Raw genomic sequence first — 18,527 nt, forward strand, 5'->3', positions numbered from 1 at the left:
TTCAATTTGGATCGTGATTCTTTGTTCATATGGCACAGGGCTCATAACATCATGCACTTTTTCATCTCGGGACAGGCGTTATCCAAACTTCCCTGGGAGATTTATTGGGAAAAAAATAACGTTACAACTCTTAATTCCTGGTGCTCTTTGTGGAATGGAAATCTGTTGCTGATGGGTTTTTGAGAGAGAGAGAGAGAGAGAAATCTGGATTCTTTGTTGCCATTCTTGACACCAAACCAGCATCAAAGTCTCAGCCAAACTGTACATGCACAAAAGAAAAAAAAAGTTAAATCATACATTCTTTCTGCTGTCCTTGAGCAGGCTGTCTGCACTGGTGGGAACAATCCTTAGTTGGCTGATTTTGGGTACAATCTTACTAATAGCAGTTTTCTTACATGTGAAACCTGTTCCCGGAGGAACAAATTCATGCACCAAACCCCTTGAAAGCGACCATTCTGCTCCATTTAATCAAAATGACAGATGTCCTCTCCCAATTAACACCTTACCCTCAGCTAACCACCAGATTTTTAAAATTGTACTAGCATTTTGGTCATTTCTCTTCACTGCTAAAGTGATTTTGTTCATTAGTAACTTTCACTGTTTGCACTTCGTCTGAAGAGTCCTGACTTACTTCAAACTGTCACCATAAAAACCAAAGCAGTAAAGCTTGTAAGCAAGCCCATATGAAATGTTTTAATAATTAATAATCAATAAGAAAGGTTTTGACAATGATTATGTTTTTGTTAAAACAGATTTTTCTGGTGTATTTTCATTGTCACAAATAGTTATCATAATGCTTGGGGTCAGTTTGAGTGTTTCTGTATTAATGAACACCAACTCCTTTTGCTATTCTTTGTTAAATGTCCCTTTTGCTCTTCCTCAGATTGACTAGAGCAGTGCACCTGAAGTGTGATGACATTTTATTGGAAAATTGCAACGGGAGCTCAGTTTAGAGCACAGACCTACTTTTATGCACTTCAGAGATTAATTTTAGCAGCCAGCAGCCTGTCTAGTGGGTTTTTGGATGTATATCTTTTCTCTTGTACAGATGAAGACATATCTGTAAAATTATGCCATAAGTAGGAGATGTTTATAAAGATAATTCTAGAACAACAAAGTTTCATGGGGACAATACCTAAAATCCTTGTAGCTGATGTATTTAAAGGGCCAGTATTATGTATTTTCCAGGTACATATGAGTATTTTATGGCATTGTCAAGTAAGCATGTTACCACTGGTTGTGCTGTATATATATATCAAGTATGGCTTAAAAGAAATTTGACTTTACAATTTAATGCCTTGAAATTGGGCATTTGTCTCTTTAAGAAGCTGCTGTTCTTTTAAGACTCTGTCTTCAGTACGTCATTGCAACATTTCTCTGTTAAGCTGTTCACAAACGTTTTCATGAGAACTGGACTGGGAAATAGTTCACATCTTTAGCTCCACAGATGTGCAGTCCACCAGGTGATTGCTAATTGCTACTGTCACTAGTCTGGAGGAGCTGAGTGGCTGGAGACTGGAGCTACAAAGAGGGGCTTCGTGCAAATAGGCGGAGCTTTGCAGCAGCAAGCGATTAGGCAACCCAAATGGTTTCCATGGGAAATTAAAGGATTTCTCAAACAAGCATAAAAGAATCAAAGCAGCACTCCAGGTCTGTTGAGAGGAATAACATGATGACATGATATAAAGTCCCCCAAAAATTATTTTTACATATTGCTGCCCCTTTAACCATCAATCTACTGAAATTTGTAGCTTAAGTGTAAAAGGAACCTCTGTGAGTAGGGCATTGTGACCAAATACCCCTAAACCTGGTCCTGTATCTATGACTGTTTTAGTAAAGACGCGTGTAAGAAAAAACAAACAGACAAACCGAGAGCGGTGGTTCTGAACCAGGGAAGCGTAAATGACTTCATGTGACAGTGCGCCACACTTTATCCATGGATGTCCTGCAGGGATGAGCCGGCAGGCTCGCCAAAGCCTCCATCTGTCCGTGTCTCTGCAAGGAGCATCCGCCACACTCGGCACTTATACCGCGTCGCACGCTGGTGTGCCTGGTCCTCGCCAACGCCAGCACGGCTGGTGGGAGCTATATTTACAAACCGCTGCCGCCAAACGCGGCAGCATGAAAGGGCATGAGGAAATCTGCCTTGCTTTTGCAGATTAAACAGTCACAGTTGCAGTGATTCATAAAATCCTTTTTTTGCATGCAAACAGTCAAGTTGAGGTGACTTCAGTTTTTTAGCGCTTTGTTCTTTATAGAAATTTGTTGGTAAATAGACATCTTTTGTATGATGCTGACAGGCAGACAGAGGAGAAACAGTCATACAGTAAACTCAAACAAAATACTTTTTTTTAAGCTGGATATTTGGAGCACAGCTAGGTGTTAACACAAACAAAAATTAAGGCTTGGCATTATGCCAGCACAGGAGCACAAATAGATACTTTTTCCACAATCATTATATTTAATAAACAATAAATATTTCACACGAAGACAAAATAAATAAAATATTTCCATTGGGTGTTTGTAGCTTTTCTGCAACTTTTTTTTTTATAGATAGTTCTCTTCATTTGTTTAGTCCTAAAACTGGATGTACAGCGCCTTGCGAAGGCATACACCTCAAACTTTTACACATTTTATAAGGTTACAATGAGAAACGTCTGTCTACATTTGTGGGATTTTTTTTTTTTGAGATGCATAGTTGTGAAGTTGAAGGGAAATAAACCCTCTTTAATTTGATTTGTTTTCATTAAAATCCAATGCAACTAGATGTTTTTAGAAGTTAGACAGTCCACTGAGTGTTATATAATATTATTATAAATCCATGTTGTTCTGAGAAAGCCTCAGAGTCTTGTTAGAGAACATGCATCATGAAGACCAAGGAACACTGCAGATGGGTCAGAGAGAAAGGTGTAGAGAAGTTTTGCTAAAAGCATATCCCAAGTTTTCAACATCTCATAGAGCGATGTTCCACCAATTATTTGGAAATGGAAACACTATGGCACAAATCTAAGCCTACCAAGATAAGGCATCTGACCTAAAGTGAAGTACAGGATCAGTCAGAGAGGCGGGCAAGCAGTAACTCAGAACAAGCTGCAGAGATACACAGTTCAGTTTGGATAATCTATTGATTGGCCAACCATCAGCCATGAACGCCACCAATCTTAATTTTATGGAATAGTGGCAAGAAAGAGAATCAAAAGAAGTACTTTTTGCAGTTTTCCAGAAGTCATGTGAGAGAAATAACAAGCATGTGGAAGAAGGGACTATGGTAAGATAAAAAAAAAATCATCATGTGTTAGAATGACCCAGCATGTCTTCGCATCATTTTCCAAGATGCGAACATCTTGGAAAATGGTGTTCGCAGATGCTCTCCACCCAACCTAACCGAGCCTGACATGTTTTCTAAAGACGAACGGATTCATGATGTCAAGAAGGTCAAGAGGTGTAGCTACTTTTGCAAAGCGCTGTAACACCCATCACTCACACCTTTCCTGTTACCCAGCACTTCCACTTTCCACCCATCTCACAAGGGGAAGACGAGGAAGCCGGAGAACGTGGAGTACTTCCAGCCTCCCATCAAGTTCCCCCTCTCCAGTCTGAGGTAGGCCTTGTCGCCCTTCTCCAGAATCACCAGGCCTGCATTGGTCGCTGCTTCTCTGGTCACATCTTGGTCTCCCGCAAACGCTGAAATCATCGGCCAGCCATTCACCATCAGGCTGACCTAAGAGCCATCAAACACACGGATCAGGGAGAACGCACAAAGCAGCTACAACCTCAACTGCAACTGCTTGAATTAGGGTGATGGCATACCTGAATAGTCTGTCTGTTGTAGGCCTTTACGACATGGAAGTTGAAGCTGTAAACCCCTCTGCGTGGCGCGACGAAGACGCTGCTCTCTTGGTCAAAGTGAGTGCCCACGTTGACTAAAATCTGCGGAGATTTCGAGGGGGGAAATGCAGGCGAGGTAGGCGATGTCAGCAAGGAAATTGTCCAAGGTATGACACTTCTTCAAAGTGTCTTCAAAGAAAGACACTTTGAAGAAGTGTGAGGGCTGTTGTTAAAAGCATTCATGCCTACTCCAAGGTCACTCCAGTAACTTTATTTATTACACATTCAGTTGGCCCTCGGTCTCAAAGCTATTGATTCTCTCTTCTTTGCACTGTAAAAAAGCCTCGAATGTGCTGCATAATCTCACAGTTTTGTGGGCAGCACACCAAGTCCAAATGTTCAATCGTTAGTTTATTATCATTTAGCCTCAGTGCCTGGATGTAATCAGATGTGCATTCATATTAGTAGACGTGGGACAACAAAAGTGAGTCTTCTTCTTTCACACCTTTCAAGCACTGGAATTTCCTGTGTTTATCATTGTTATGCGTAGAGATGCAAAACTTCAGAAATTCAACTTTTTGCACAGTTTTACACTCAGATCAAGATGTTTGCCGGAGGTCTTAACCTGTCAGTGTCAGGTAATGCTCTTTAAAGTAATGATCTTACATGCTTAGTGTCTAGAAGATCTCGAGCACAAACTATTTCCAGACGGAAATTTTTTTGTTATATTTTGGTTTGGATTTGATCTCTCCCTGGAAACTTAACTTGTGGTTCTGAAAAATATCATCGATCCTATTCTGGCATTAATTGTGTAATGTAGCACCCAATTTAGTAATCAGCGCCTATTGTCATAATCACATTGGGGCCACTTCTGTTTGCTCTTAAAATGGGCCAGCAAAGAACCAAGAAGACAGAACCACAGACTAATCTGTGAAGTTTCAAGCTGTTCTCACCCCGCTTTCTTAAAGAGCTCTCATTTCTCTTGTCCTTGCTAAAACTGGTTTGGTGCTGATCCAAAGTGGAAAACTGTCCTTCGACCTACCACAAAACGACCCACGGAGGGAACAGAGTACCACAGAAGACCCTGCTCAGTTCGTTGAGAAGAGAAACAAAACAATTCAGACCAAAGTAAGGTGTTTGTTCGGCACCCGTAGCCTTTATTTGACAGTAATCTAACAAGTAAGAGTAGAACTCGGTACGGCCGCCATCTTTATAGCAACCGTATACGGGGCGCGCGCTCTGACCACCGCGCCACGCGACGCTCTGAGTATTTGGTGTTCTGATAAGGCTGTTTTCTGGGCTTATAGTGGTTTTTTACTTAATTCATCGTTACGATATTGCTGTGTGATTAATTATCGACCCTGTAAGTGATAGCTCAGTTTTCGGCTGCATTCTCAATATTCCAATTTCATCATTGGAACCTCAGTTAGTCAGCCTAAAGTACGCAGCAGTAGTACCACGACTCTCTGATTAGGAAAAACTATTTACTCATTCCAGTAATAGACTGATTAAATTTTGATAACAAATAAAATTCGGTGGCCTGCAACAAAAGCCTTCTTAAAGACTATTTCAAAGTTACTCACGTTATCAAAGTAGATAATCATTGTGCGGTTGCTCATGTCTGTCGGCTCGTGGTTGGTCTGCCGGCTGGCCGAGAAGGCCACCCGTCCTGAGCCGGAGCGGACGGACATGCCCAGGGCGCTCCCAGCGGGCTCCGACGAAGGCGTGGAGTCACACACCACCAGGCACTTCCCCTCCAGGATGATGGGCTCCGTGTCGTTCTGGGCGCCGCTTTCCAGGGGCGGCGAGAGCAACAGGAGCAGCTGCAGCAGCAGGCTCGGTAATATCAGGAGGTCAAAGTGGACAGACCAGATTGGCATGACTGAACCTGGTGAAACAAGCCCCGAGATGGTCTGAAAGTATAACTTTTGAGCAATCTGAAGAGTTAAGAGACATGCGTGTGGACAGAGTGAAAAAATATACTTTGTATTCCCACAGCAAAAAATAATTAAATAAATAAATAATGAGACAAGCGAGAAAAGAGGATGGATGACAAAGAAAAAAAGTGATGAGGCAGGATTCTGGAAGGATGACAGGGAGACCCAGAAGGAGAGACTGAGAAAGGGAACAACTCCACTGAGTGACCATCTGTCTTTTACACAGAGACCCCCCTCCCTCCCTCACGCATCCTCAGCACACACACCTTCACGAAAACACCGTCTCAACATATGCTGTAGCTGCACACACTAACAGGACTTGGTCAGCTCAGTGTCCCCCTATGATCTTCTGGCTGGCTGAAATGAAACATTGTTTTGGGGAGGCTACCCCCCCCTGTATAGAACCTCAGTTTTAATGAATATTGTTTATGAATATTTACCATTAAATAGAATGACTATTTGCTTGAAAGAATAGGTGGTAAATAAAAACTAGACAATCACCTGTTTTCAGCTGAAGAAACTTGTGTCCCATGTCAGCAAACCCTGTGAGATCCGTCCAGCCAAAGTCAGGCGAAGCGGGAAAAATCCTTGTTTTCCAGCTCTTCCCGTCACATTCTCTCACTGCAAGTCGAACTGATTGCCGATCTGGAGTATCCTCTGATCTCTCTCTCTCTGCCTCTCTCTCTCCCTTCCTCTCTCTCTCTGTGTGTGTTTGTCCTCCCTTCTCTTCTCAGCCACCCCCTCTGTTCATCTGCTTCTTCCTCACCCTCTTACCTTGCATCCACCCACTCACCCTAACAGAGGAATAAAGGAAGGTGATTGGGAGTCTGCTCAGCTTCAAAGAGCAAAGTTACAGAGAGAGTGTCAGTTGTTTTTTCTTTCTTCTTCTTCTTCTTCTTCTTCTAGTTTCCAGTAAGAGCAGAGACATGACTCGAGTTGAAGGTTAGCTAAAAAGGATGAAAGCATAATGAATCTTTCCGGTAAAGTAATAATCATTTGCTTGGCTGGTAGCTATGGTGCCAAACAGTGCGCGGTTTCAAAGCTGTAAATTCAGAAGGCTACTTATAAGATGTGAATTTGTCAAATAAAAAAGGGAAAATATTTTTCTTTTTAAGACTTGGAAGTGTGGCAACTTGAATCCTTTTGGTTGAAATTCACACATGCAGCAGCCTTCACAAGGATTTGCACCCCTGCTAAGGATGTGGGAAAATGTGTTGCGTTAAAAGTAAAAAATAATTTATTTTTCTTAATTTGAGTTACACCGAAAGACTTTACGCCGCCATGCGCTCTCACAAGGGTTTCAGGGCTTTTGGAGGAGAAATCGGCCCCCGGCATCATAGATACTCTACCGTGCTTCAATTTTCTTTAAAGCTACATTTTATAGGATGTGCCGACTCAATAATTGTGTGATTTTGTTCAAAAAAATATATCCTTCTCTAATTGAATGGGTGTTCTCAAATCCAAGGTTAATAATAAAAAATTGATAAGAATACTTCAAATTTGCTTAAAAACAGAACTCTCTCTTTATTTTAAAGACCGTCAGGATTCTGTGCTCACATTTCACATTGTCAGAAAGCATTTCTGAGACCAACGCACTTTTTAGGAGGAGAACGCCAGTAGTCAGCCAGGAAGTGAGTGTGGCTCACGGAAAAAGTCCCAGTCGCGTCGATCTCCTGCTCACACTTTGACGACAGAGATGCGGCTCTTGAGCTCGGCTTTATAGAGTCCGAAGCCCAAACACACAGGCTGGGTGAAGCTGGTGGAGAAAGTATGGAGGTGGATCAGGGTGTTGGAAGGTCCCACTTCGGAGAAGGTGATGGTCCCGGAGCTGTAGTCCACTGCAACTGCGACTCGATTGCCGACCATTTGGTACGTGAGCCGTGTCTTCCTGCGGTTGTGCCAGGCAGACAGCTTTTTGTCATGCTGCTGCGTCAGGCTCCACGACACCTGGGAAGATACAGTAACGATGCTTTAACCAAACAAGAACAAAATAGGGAAAAGTTACATAGGTTTGCAGTCCAAACAGAAACAACACGACTCAACGATGAATCATCAACGCAACCACATAAACATTCAGGTCTTTGTTGATTCTAACACCGGATAGAAACTCGGAAAGACGTTTTGGTATTTTTACATTTCAAGTGAAAAGCAAATTTGCCTTCTTAACGCGTTTCTGACTTTATTTAAAATGAACGCGGCAACAGGAGATTCAAGTTGGTCCTTTCAGAACAGATCAAGAGAGGTAGAAGGTGGTAAAATCAGCAAAATCTACACCTGTAGCAAGAAGTAACGCCTAAAAGGAATGAGGCAAAGGAAAACCATAAGTCTATATTTTGAAGTTGGCAGGTCCGACCCAGTTTCTCACAGATTATCTGTCTCGTTTTATACCGTCACAACGTAGCGACAGTTTTACCTTGTTGTTTCCAAAAGCGTTCCCTTCCTTCCCCTTCCGTCCGATGCTCCGATAGCAGACGGCGACATCCCAGAATCCCTCAGCCTCCAGCTCCCAGTAGTGAGTCCCAGAGGAGAAGGTCTGGACGGTGAGGACCTGTGGCCAGTGGTCAAACCGCTCGGGGTGAGCGGCGCAGGGCAGCCGGCTTTTTACACGCGTGACTGAACGCAGGTCGTCAGAGATGCTCAGTAGAGGATGGGCAGAGTTTGTGTCCAGGGACAGAGGGCTGGTTACTGCGGGGAGAGAGTCCAGCGTTTAAGGTGGTTACTTTTTACTGCACTTATCAGTGATCTGAAACCTAACAAGAAATCCGGACTTGTATTAAACAGTGAATCGTTTTCTGGTAGTTTAATTTAAACACCTTCTCTAATACTTGTTCGTCCTTAAAGTCCTCGCTGTGGACGTTGCAAAGGGTTGTCCCGAAAAAACCTCCAAGGTTTTTAATCCAACAACCCAAAACAAAAATCTAAGGCAACAGCGGAAATCACTTTATTTGCACATAGCGTCTACCTAAACATAATGTAATCTTAATTTAAATTCATATATTCTGTGAAGGCCTTCCTGCATTAAGTTACAATTTCATGCAACTTCATTTGGATCTGGGAAGAGCAAGGTTGTATTTCTTATATAAGTCAAGAGTTTGATTTTAAAATGCACAGCTGCTGAACTTACCTGGAGTTTGCTATTCAAAAAGCTGTGCTGTGTTTTTCTCTCTAAAATTGGATGAACTATCTTTTGTATTTGTTATATTTTTGTGGATAGTGATGGAGTCGGGACATATCTTCACAACCCAGGTGTAAAATCTGGACCTGATGCCATCAGGGCCACAGGATAAATATGGCTCTGGTTGCTAACCTGAGCTTGCACTTGACTTAATGCCTTTGAATCCAGTAAGTCAAATATCAAAGGAAAATACCTCCAAAACATTTGTGTCTTTAATTGCAGTGATTGGTGGTTCTATACAACATTTATATGTTCAGAGGATGAGCATGCCACACTTTTCAGATTCTGTATTTGGTAAAAATAAAAATAGAAAAATAAAAAAAAGTTTGAGAACCAGAAATATTTTTTCCTTCTACTTCACTACATAAGATATAAATAAATACAAAGGGATTGGGCTTGTAATGTAATAAAATGTAAAAAAATAAAAAATAAATTAAAAAAAAGGAAGTAAATAAATAAATCAAGGGATATGAATAATTTTTCATGACTGAATTTTTAAAAAAGAACAGTTTTCCAAAAGGATCATGTCTGGGAATATGTTTGTAAAATTTAGTAGATATGTGTTAGAAATATGGGTAACACTTTATTTGAAGGGGTGTGCATAAGACTGACATGACACCGTCATAAACATGACATAACACCTGTCATGAACATAAAGAAGCCTATATGAATGTTTATGACAGATGTCATGAAGTGTCATTCGGTAAATAATGACACTTTTAATACAAAGTTGCTCTAAAGGTTGCATTGAAAGTCCATTAAAAATGCCAACTTTGCATTAAATTATCATAATTTACAAAATCATGCAAAGTTTTCACTTTTAATGGACTTTCAATGCAACTTTTAGAGCAACTTTGCATTAAAAGTGTCATTATTTACTGAATGACACTTCATGACAACTGTCATAAACATTCATAAAGTTTTCTTCATGTTCATAACGGGTGTTATGTCATGAACATGACAGTGTCAAGTCACTCTTATGCACACCCCTTCAAATGAAGTGTTACCGAAAAATGCAAACATTTCCCAGAAGTCAAACTACTTCCTCACAGATAAGTAATGTTGCTGTTCGGTGAAGCCGACGGGTGAAACTAACGAGCCACTCACAGAGCTCCCTCTTGAGCTCGCTGAGGCAGCGGAGGGTGGACGTGATGAACTCCCGATATTTGCCCTCTACGTCTTCCAGGATGTGCTTCCTGTCCACACAGATGGGCTCAGGGAGGAAAAGTGGGCAGTTCAGGTCTGCTAGCAATCTGCAACACACCGCATGGTGCAGAATAAGAAAATCCTCTCATGATTGTTACATCTTGCATTTTTATAGCAAGCCAATCTAGACTTTACGTCAGCCCGAGCATCCTTAACAGAAAAATAACAAACAAAAACAAAAAATCCTTTGTTTGGACTTACTTTGTGTCGTCTGACTGAAACGCCTGCAAGAGAAAAGGACAGTGGAAAGAAACGTGACACGTTACGTTAACAGAATGAATTACAAGGATTCATGTGAATCTGCTCTGAAAAAAAAGGGAAAAAACCTACAAGGTCACTTTTTTGTTCATTCACACGAAGCATGTTCCTGTCTCTTCTCTTTTTTTTTTTCATTAAATGAAACAACTTGCTACATTTTCAGCAAGAATATTTGAGAAACCGTAAAACCTCTCAGATTCAGTAAGATGGAGAATCACCTTCCGCTCTATAAGACCTTATTAGTCTCTGACATTGTGATAAAATAATTATTTTCTACTCGTCTTTTTAGCTTTTCTTAATTCATTAGTTTGTGTCTCTCAGTATGTTAGAGGAGCATTTCAATCAGACTGCCGCTCTGACCTTCACAGGAACATGTCGATTCTTCTGTTTTACAGCAAATTACGATTCCACGACGTTACAATTATCAGTTAATCAATTAATAATTTGTACTTAACCCACTAAAGGGGCATGAAAGAAGGAAGAGTGTGCATATTTTTTTAACACCACTTCTGTATATTTTGGATTCATTTTTATAATTTTGAAAGCTAAAGCACAAACATAAATTTCACTTCAGGGCATACATTATTTTTTTTTACCTTGTATTTACCTAATTTTCAGAAAAGGTAAAGCCTATGAGCAGACATACTCTTAAAGGTTCTTCTACATTTACTGAATAATTTTAGGCTTGACTATAATCATTAAGCTCTGATATCCAAACCTTCCCAGATAAACAGTTTTGAAGTTAAATTCTTTTTAACTTCTTTTAATGACTCCTCTTTGCAAACTGTGGCTACAGTTAAAAGCGGAAAATGCCAGAGATATTCATGTGAGATGGTTAAACTGGCATAGTGTGGGTCTCGATTCTGAACTTTAATTAGAGGACGGTTTTGAAAAGTCAAAGTCAAAGAGTGTGTGAACGTACGCGGTCAGGTTTCTTGCCATTTCTTTTAGTTTTTTTTTAAATTTCCCTCCAACAGACTTGTGGAAAAAGTTACATTTTATATCAGAGATACCTTACGTCTTACCAGGGTTGTGTAAATGATTTATATCCACTGGATAGACTCAGCCTTGTGACTGTCAATATTTCACCAGCTGAGCAGATGCAGGTAAGGGCTACTCTGTACTCTTTCCTTTGCCTCCGATCATTTAAATCTGGCGCCGTATGTAATATCTTGACCGGTGCAGTCAGAAGAAGGGACGGACAAATGATCCAAAATGTGTGTATTTTTCATTTTGCAAACCAAAATTAGATGAGTAACCAGTTAATACAGGTGTAAAATTGGATCCACAAGATCGATATTTTAGCCTCAGATTCCCTCTTGACATTTTGTTTTATTTTTGTGCTGTGGTTTCTCGACTCTTCCACAAAAAAGATTTTGTTTCGATTTCCTCTCACGTTGTATATTTTTTGCAATTTGTTCATTGACTAAAAATGCACAGAAATCATGTTAGAAAGTTATTCAAGTACTTTGTAGATACCTATAAACTTTGTCCAGACTCTGTCCCGGGTAAATAATCCAAAAGAAAAACCACAAAAACACCTAACAGTCAGACGTTTGATGATATATCAAACTTAAAGAAAAAGTACCGGTATTACCGATACTGGCTCTGTATTTACTTGGCATTGGCTCAATACCAAAATATGCAGTATCACCCATCTTCTCCCATTTAATGCCTTCAAGTGGTTTTACTTGTGTTTTCAAATGTAAAGATCTTGTGCCACGCTTTTCAGCCGAGTCCCACTGTTGCACTGAGTAGCTGTAAGAGTCTTACCCAGATGAGCAGGAAAGGGTCGGTCTCTGCCAGCAGCAGGTTCAGGTAGCGCTGAATGTGCGCCGTCTGGCTCATGTCATCTCTCACTTTGGCGCAGTCCTGGTGCACACGCTCTATGATCTGCTGCCTTTCCCTCTTGGTGATCTCCTTCAGAGCCGCCACCAGCTTCTTCACCTGGGCCTGCAGGTCCGTGTCCAGCCGCTCCACCTGGCCGTCGTCCCGCTTCAGGGAGTCCTGGAGGAGGCCAGTTGTGTGATTTTTGGCACATTTTGACACGCGGAAATGTGGAAATAATGATTCTGCAAAGTTCTAGAAGTGCGACCGATTTACTTAAGCTGAAGAAAAGAGAGTTTATTTGTGTCTTTCTAAGATGTAACTAAAAAAAATGAATTACAATTTATGGTGCGGAATAAATTAGGACGCCCCCACAATTACCCCAAATTGAACTGGCGAAACAACATGGCACCATCTGTCAAATCAGATGAGACAGGTGTCAAATGTTTGTACGTTCTTTCTGCTGTTTTGCACAACCAAAAGTTTAATTTGTGCCGCTATTGCTTTAAAGATTTTAATAAATATTTCTAAAGGTCCCCTCGCTTTTGCGAACTCAAACACGATCTGTGACAATCAAGTCTGCTGCGTTTGTGCTGATAAAAGTTTCTCTTGTGCTGCTTTTGTTTTGAAGAAATTAATTCCAGTTTAAAGGTCAAATGGTCAACCAAACTTTACGAAAATTAAACAAAATTGTTGATCTGTGTTTGTGCCCATACCATTTTAAAGATATTCATAAAAAAAGTCTCCATAGGTCAAAGGTCAACCATATGGACACCAATTTCAAGTAGTACCAGTAGACTTAAAAAAAAGTAATTAATTAGTCATAAATGAATAGAGTTCATAAAAATCACTCATTTATTGAATGTGTGCAATAAATATTGTCATAAACAGGAGAAGAAACCTCACGCCAACTGTAAGGCACAAAGGTGGAGGTATCATGGTGTGGGAATGCCTTTATGCAGCAGGGGCTTACTTGCTCACAATCACAGCATCCACCATCAATTTTGCAGGAAAAGATGAGAGTTTCTGAAAAATATAAGCCACAACTGAACCAGAACTGGATTCTGCAAGATGACAGCGAGCCAAAGCATCCCGGCAAATCCACCAAGAACTGAGAATTAAGAAATGGCGAGTACTGGGCTGAGTCAAAGCCCGGATCTTTATCCTTTTGGGACGTTGTGGCGTGACTTGAAACAGGCTGTAGATGTAAGAAACTCCTCAAACATCTCACAGCTGAAAGTAAAGAGAGGAGAAAAAGTTTCCCCGCACCTGACGTCAGAGACTGGGGCAAATTTCTCAAAGAAGCTATTATAGTCAAAAGAAGTGAGATTATTTGAGGCAAGGGTGCGCTAACTTTTTGCTTAGCTAAAAAACATTTTTTGTTTAACTTTTTTCTCAGATAAGCATAACATGCTTTTTTTGTTGTAATTTAAGTGCAATCAAGCTTTCTTTTTCAGAGATAAGTCGTTTTGTTAATGTTTGTCATTTGTCATTTGTTAATGACAAATGAGATATGGGGTGTCCTATTTTATTCACATGAGTTTGCATGCAACATGTTTGAATAAATTGTGTAATGACAGACATTGATCGCCTTTCGTGACTCCTCAAATGGATTAGCCTTGTCCGGTTTGGAATAACTTAAACTGATAAGACAAAGTCTTTATTTACCGCCATTGCAGAGTCGATGTTTTCGTGGTCTTTGAGAGCTTTCTCTCCATCTTTTAGCTTCTTTTCTGCTTTGATGAGGAGCGTCTGTAAGATGACCTGGAAAATCAAGATGCCATTAGAGCAACCTTACCCGGACCTGCCAAAATCCAGCAAAAACATGAATAACCCTTGAACCTTTTCTACATTTTTTTTTCTCAATGCAGCTTTACTGGGACATTATATATAAACAATGCATTTGTATTCGGATTCTTTGAGTCAATACTTTCTTAAACCACTTTTTGCTGCAGTTGCACCTTCTAATCTACAGCTTTGAAGTAACACCTGCTTTCCATATTCTTCTTTGCAACTGAATGGCCAGTTCCAGTTTTTGAATGTGCTTTGATCTAAACAAAGTGTTTGGAATACTCAAAAAGGTTATCTTAAAATCCATGCCAAAAGAAAGTCACCCATATAATGCAATAACTCCCATTTCCCTGTGTACAATGTACTGGTTTGCCATATAAAATCCCAGTAATGCTGCACACGTTGAAAGTTGAGGTTGTAGCATGGACAAGTTTAGAATGTTTAAAGGGGCAGAGTTGTGTAAAATCAACTTTTTTGATATTTACTTCATGTAATGATGTTATTCCCTCATCAAAAACATACCTGTAGAGTCTTATTGATTCTCTCGTGCACGTTTGAGCAATCCTTGAACCAAGGGCCGCCTTATAAAATATTCTGTTCTACTCTTCCATGCGCTGCTGCAGTTTCCAAGCCGAGCTTCTGCATTACAGAGCCGCTCCACCACTCAGCTCCTTCAGACTAGCCAGAAGCAATTAGCAAACACCTGGTGGAACTGCGCATTCGCATTATATGAACTATTTCTCAGTCCAGTGCGCTGACTAATGTTTGTAAGAGTTGAAGTGATGATGTGCTGAAGGCGGAGCGCTGGAAACAGCAGGAACTTCTTAAAGAGACAGAGGCCCAATTTCAAGGCGTCAAGTTGCGTCGAATTTCTTTTAAGTCAGCAGTCTCCAGCTGCACTCCTGGAGGGAGAGACTTATGCAACTTTTAGATATGTCCCTATGGCCTACACACTTGAATTAAATGGTGAACCTCCCTCTCTAGTATGAAGTTAAAGAGCTAATATTGGAGCCGGGCTGAAGAGGAGAGACGTCTAAACGTTGCTGAACATCGGCTTCAGTTTGTGACCCTCATATTATGTTTGATATATGCAACACACTATCATCCTCACATAGGGGGAGTGTTGTGTAAACTTTTTTTTTTTTAAACCCAGTCGCAGGCAAGGATAAAGCGTGAGATGTGGCCTTAGTGGATCCTGTTGATCTTTGCTGCATGTCTTCCTCCTCTCATAACCCACTTTCCTGCCTGACCACTCTCAAATAAAGGCCACTAGAACACCGGGAATAACCTTGAAAGAAAGAGAAAACACGTAACACTGCCCTGTCACCCAGCTCACCTTCAGGTCCTCCTCCACCTGCCTCAGCGGCTTCACCTTGTGCAGCGTGTGTGCCCCCTCCAGCAGGCAGTCCCCGCAGACGTACACCCGCTCGTCCACGCAGTAGTAGCGGAATACCTCCGCGTGTGCCGGACACCTCCGCTGGGACAGGTCCCCCAGCGGCTCCACCAGCAGGTGGGAGCTGAACGCCGGCCTCTCCAGATGGGGCCGAAGGTGGTCGGCACAGAGCGACACCTCGCACCTCAAGCAGGTCTTTACGGCCATCGGCGGCCGACTGTCCTCCGCCTGCAGAGGGCAGCAGTCGCACAGGACTTCGCCGTGCTCCTCCTGACACTGGGGGCAGGTGAAGCGACCCTTTCCTTCCACCTGAGCGCTCCAGGCCTCACGGATGCAGGCGGGGCAGAAGCTGTGGCCACAAGGTAGAGGGTGGGCCTGGCTGAAGCTGTCTCGGCAAACGGAGCAGGTGAGCTCTTCGTCCAAAGACGCCATGGAAGCTCAGAAGATGATGCCTGATGGGAGCTACGAGGTAAAAGATCGGCCCGAAACAGAGGAGAGCAGACAAGTGACTTGGAAGACAATCAGTGAAGCAGAAAATAAAATTAAAAACAGCTTTTCTCTTTGAGGCTCAAATAAAGGACTATCTGCCCCGGTTACATGTCCGTGCTTCATGTAACAGCATTAGAGGGACAAGAGGGAAGCCTTTGATTAGTGCCAACTGTTCACTCAAACCAGTAATCCTGTCTACTGGGATTTTGCCTACTCCGCTCTAAGATTAGATCACCGCCCAGTAAATCACCATAAAAACAGATGGAAGGATGACACAATAACAGAAAGATAAAATGATCTAAAGTGAATGAACTTAAACACAAATCTGCTCTAACTTGTGAACGGACATCCTTAACTTGGCATTACAAGAAGACCAATGTACCAAAGAAGTCAGTGAAAAACAAGCATATAACAACAAAACCAAAACTGTTTTTTTTATTATTATTATTATTTAATCTAAGCAAAGGTGAAATGAGTATAACACTAACCTCAAATGAACATTAAGTCATTAAGCTGCTGCGGTGCAAAGATCAGGAGATCATCCTCGACACCTCGTCCTGATTTCTTCTACTCGTTCCCTATAGATCGTCTTTTGTTTTAACTCCCGTATCCCCATACGGGCTTCTTAATTATCAATAAGAGAATCAAAAGGAAACAATAAAGCACGCTCCTTACTTGCTGGTGTTACTGGACTACTGCCATCAGCCGAAGGCAGCTGGTATGTTGACTAATCCCAGCTGATTCAAGGCAGACGGAGAGGTCACCTGACCCCGAGACGGGAGGAGGTGAAGGGTTGTCATTAGGTAAGGTTAAAGGCAAACAGATTTGCTGTTTGTGGAGGAGTTTTTCTCCCTGATTTCAATTCATTCTGGTTATACAGTGCAAAAGCATTCATTGCGTTTTAAGACTTTTTTTTTTTTAACGTCACAGTTCCAGACCTTCATGTATTTTAATGTGATGGAGCAACATAAAGTAGTGGAGCTAAATAAAAGTTTGTCCTGCTATTTTTAGACTGCAGACTTGAGACTGGAAGGACTTTCACCTTCTAGTGAGTGCTATATGTCTCACTAGAAGGTGAGATACGTAGCATTCGCAAAATACCAAAAAAATTGTAGATTTTTCATTGCTTACTTCAAAATCAAACACACTAAGATTTTTTGTACCTTTAAACAATTAGCACGAAAGCCTAAAAGATCATTCCAAGACTTTATGATATCGGAGTGAAAAGGAGGCATACTTTAACTCAAACACACTGTTTCCCTTTGAGACATCATGGAAAATCAAGAAATCTGTAAGAAAGCAGTTGTAACTGCATCAAAAGGTGTTTCTGCATAGTTCAGAGAGGCTAAATAGAAATGCACACAGCTCTTTATATTTTTTATATGTGGGGAAAAAAGTGAAAACCGTGCATATTTTCTTTGATTTCCTGGCTTTGTGCAACATTTTGCTTGTCATTTACATCTCTGGTTAGACAAAAGATTGAGGATTGCTGTAATAATGTAAAATGACATAAAAAGATAAAGGTAGGATATAAACTTTTTTTACACGTTACACTTAAAAAAAAACTCCCTCCTCAAGTATCATCATACATTCAATCCATTTGTACCCAAAAAGCTCCGTACTATTATAATAACCTTTCTCTGCTTTGAGAAAATAATTGCACAGGCATTATTTAGGCTTGTTAAAAAATGTCCTTCACACAGTTCTTTTATAATAAAAAGTGCAAACTCAGACAAGGCTCAGTTTAATAAGATAGGTGCAAAAAAAAAAAAAAGAACAGCTCTCAAACTCCCAAGGCTGGAAAACGGCTCCGCAAAGCAAGGAAGGCTGAATCAGAGAGACTTAGTGATGGAAAAATGGCTCTTGATTACCAGAACAAACCAAATTTTCAAGATATAACGAGGAGAAAACATTCCTAATCACACAACCCTGTCCATTTCTCTCTGAGGAAGCTCTCTCTATATGTTGGCTTATATGTGTTTCCACTTTCTCATCTTGTGGTTTGTTCAGATGCAGCTTTGCAAACAGAAGTCAAGCTGTGCTGTTTGTTTATTTTTGGGCTTCTCAGCTTGTTTATGGAAGTTTGGTGTTTCTCTGGCCAATCCCATGCCAACGAATGCTACCTTTAATGAGAAATTGTGAGCAAAATGGCCTCGTAACCCTTCCTAGATATATTTCCGAACAATCATTATTTTTTTGTGTTTTGGGGGGAGGGGAGGTAATTGCATATTTGTTGTCACTTCTTCACATGGATGTTCCCGACCGGAAACAGACAGAGCTTCTCATTTTTGCAGAAGTGCTCACACTTTTTGTCCACATTGCAGTTGCTTACTTTCTGGATCAACAAAGATAGACATGATTTATCATGAAGTGCTTGTGCATTTAAATAAGTATTTGTCTGAGTTTTCATTTATCCAGTCTAAACGCCCAGCTAGGATCTACTCAATTCTATATATTGGAAACATTAAAGAATTTGTGATGAGTTAAAATTTGTGGGTCTGTGTTTTTGAAGCTGTAATCCAGCTCTTTGCAACAAGTCTGTAATGCTTGTTCCACAGCGCAACCTAGTGGATATAACGAGCGACTGGTTACTCCTCTACGTCATGAGATGCTAATAGTATCA

General features: G+C 41.0%; 2 protein-coding genes across 5 annotated transcripts; both read right to left on the reverse strand.

The window, feature by feature from the left end:
- Positions 1-185: 185 nt before the first annotated feature.
- On the reverse strand, positions 186-6,413 carry cbln12 (cerebellin 12). The gene is made up of 4 exons (XM_015014877.1): positions 6,267-6,413; positions 5,412-5,716; positions 3,811-3,930; positions 186-3,721 (listed from the first exon to the last, which is right to left on the reverse strand). Exons 1-4 carry the CDS (start codon positions 6,295-6,297, stop codon positions 3,524-3,526), a joined length of 654 nt encoding a protein of 217 aa, XP_014870363.1. The 5' UTR covers positions 6,298-6,413; the 3' UTR covers positions 186-3,523.
- Positions 6,414-6,604: 191 nt separating this feature from the next.
- Positions 6,605-17,256, reverse strand: trim110 (tripartite motif containing 110). 4 transcript variants are annotated; one of them, XR_001421760.1, is made up of 8 exons: positions 15,359-17,256; positions 13,900-13,995; positions 12,178-12,411; positions 10,348-10,370; positions 10,048-10,193; positions 8,179-8,450; positions 7,362-7,712; positions 6,605-6,712 (listed from the first exon to the last, which is right to left on the reverse strand). XR_001421760.1 is itself a non-coding variant. In XM_015014875.1 (8 exons), exons 2-8 carry the CDS (start codon positions 15,845-15,847, stop codon positions 7,443-7,445), a joined length of 1,530 nt encoding a protein of 509 aa, XP_014870361.1. In that variant the 5' UTR covers positions 15,848-15,877; positions 16,580-17,256; the 3' UTR covers positions 7,265-7,442. The 4 variants fall into 4 exon arrangements, 3 of the variants coding, with proteins under 3 accessions (XP_014870361.1, XP_014870360.1, XP_014870359.1); XM_015014875.1 differs by lacking the exon at positions 6,605-6,712 and having other exon boundaries at positions 7,265-7,712; positions 15,359-15,877; positions 16,580-17,256; XM_015014874.1 differs by lacking the exon at positions 6,605-6,712 and having other exon boundaries at positions 7,265-7,712; positions 15,359-15,877; positions 16,393-17,256.
- Between the last annotated feature and the right edge of the window lie 1,271 nt (positions 17,257-18,527).

This window comes from Poecilia latipinna, unplaced genomic scaffold (assembly GCF_001443285.1).
Source record: "Poecilia latipinna isolate Pla-1442-1.1 unplaced genomic scaffold, P_latipinna-1.0 Scaffold1855, whole genome shotgun sequence".
Classification (NCBI taxonomy): Eukaryota; Metazoa; Chordata; class Actinopteri; order Cyprinodontiformes; family Poeciliidae; genus Poecilia; species Poecilia latipinna.

Bases quoted from the DNA above. Each gene is read 5' to 3' on its own strand.
- cbln12 (XM_015014877.1), bottom strand. From the start codon at position 6,297: ATGGGACACAAGTTTCTTCAGCTGAAAACAG. The intron at 3,931-5,411 runs GTGAGTAACTTT...AAATCTCCGCAG, and splicing joins TGATTATCTACTTTGATAAC to ATTTTAGTCAACGTGGGCAC. The intron at 3,722-3,810 runs GTATGCCATCAC...GATGGCTCTTAG, and splicing joins ACAACAGACAGACTATTCAG to GTCAGCCTGATGGTGAATGG.
- trim110 (XM_015014875.1), bottom strand. From the start codon at position 15,847: ATGGCGTCTTTGGACGAAGAGCTCACCTGCTCCGTTTGCCGAGACAGC. The intron at 10,194-10,347 runs GTAAGTCCAAAC...GGTGTGTTGCAG, and splicing joins TTTCAGTCAGACGACACAAA to ATTGCTAGCAGACCTGAACT. The intron at 8,451-10,047 runs GTGAGTGGCTCG...CTCTCCCCGCAG, and splicing joins CGAGCTCAAGAGGGAGCTCT to TAACCAGCCCTCTGTCCCTG.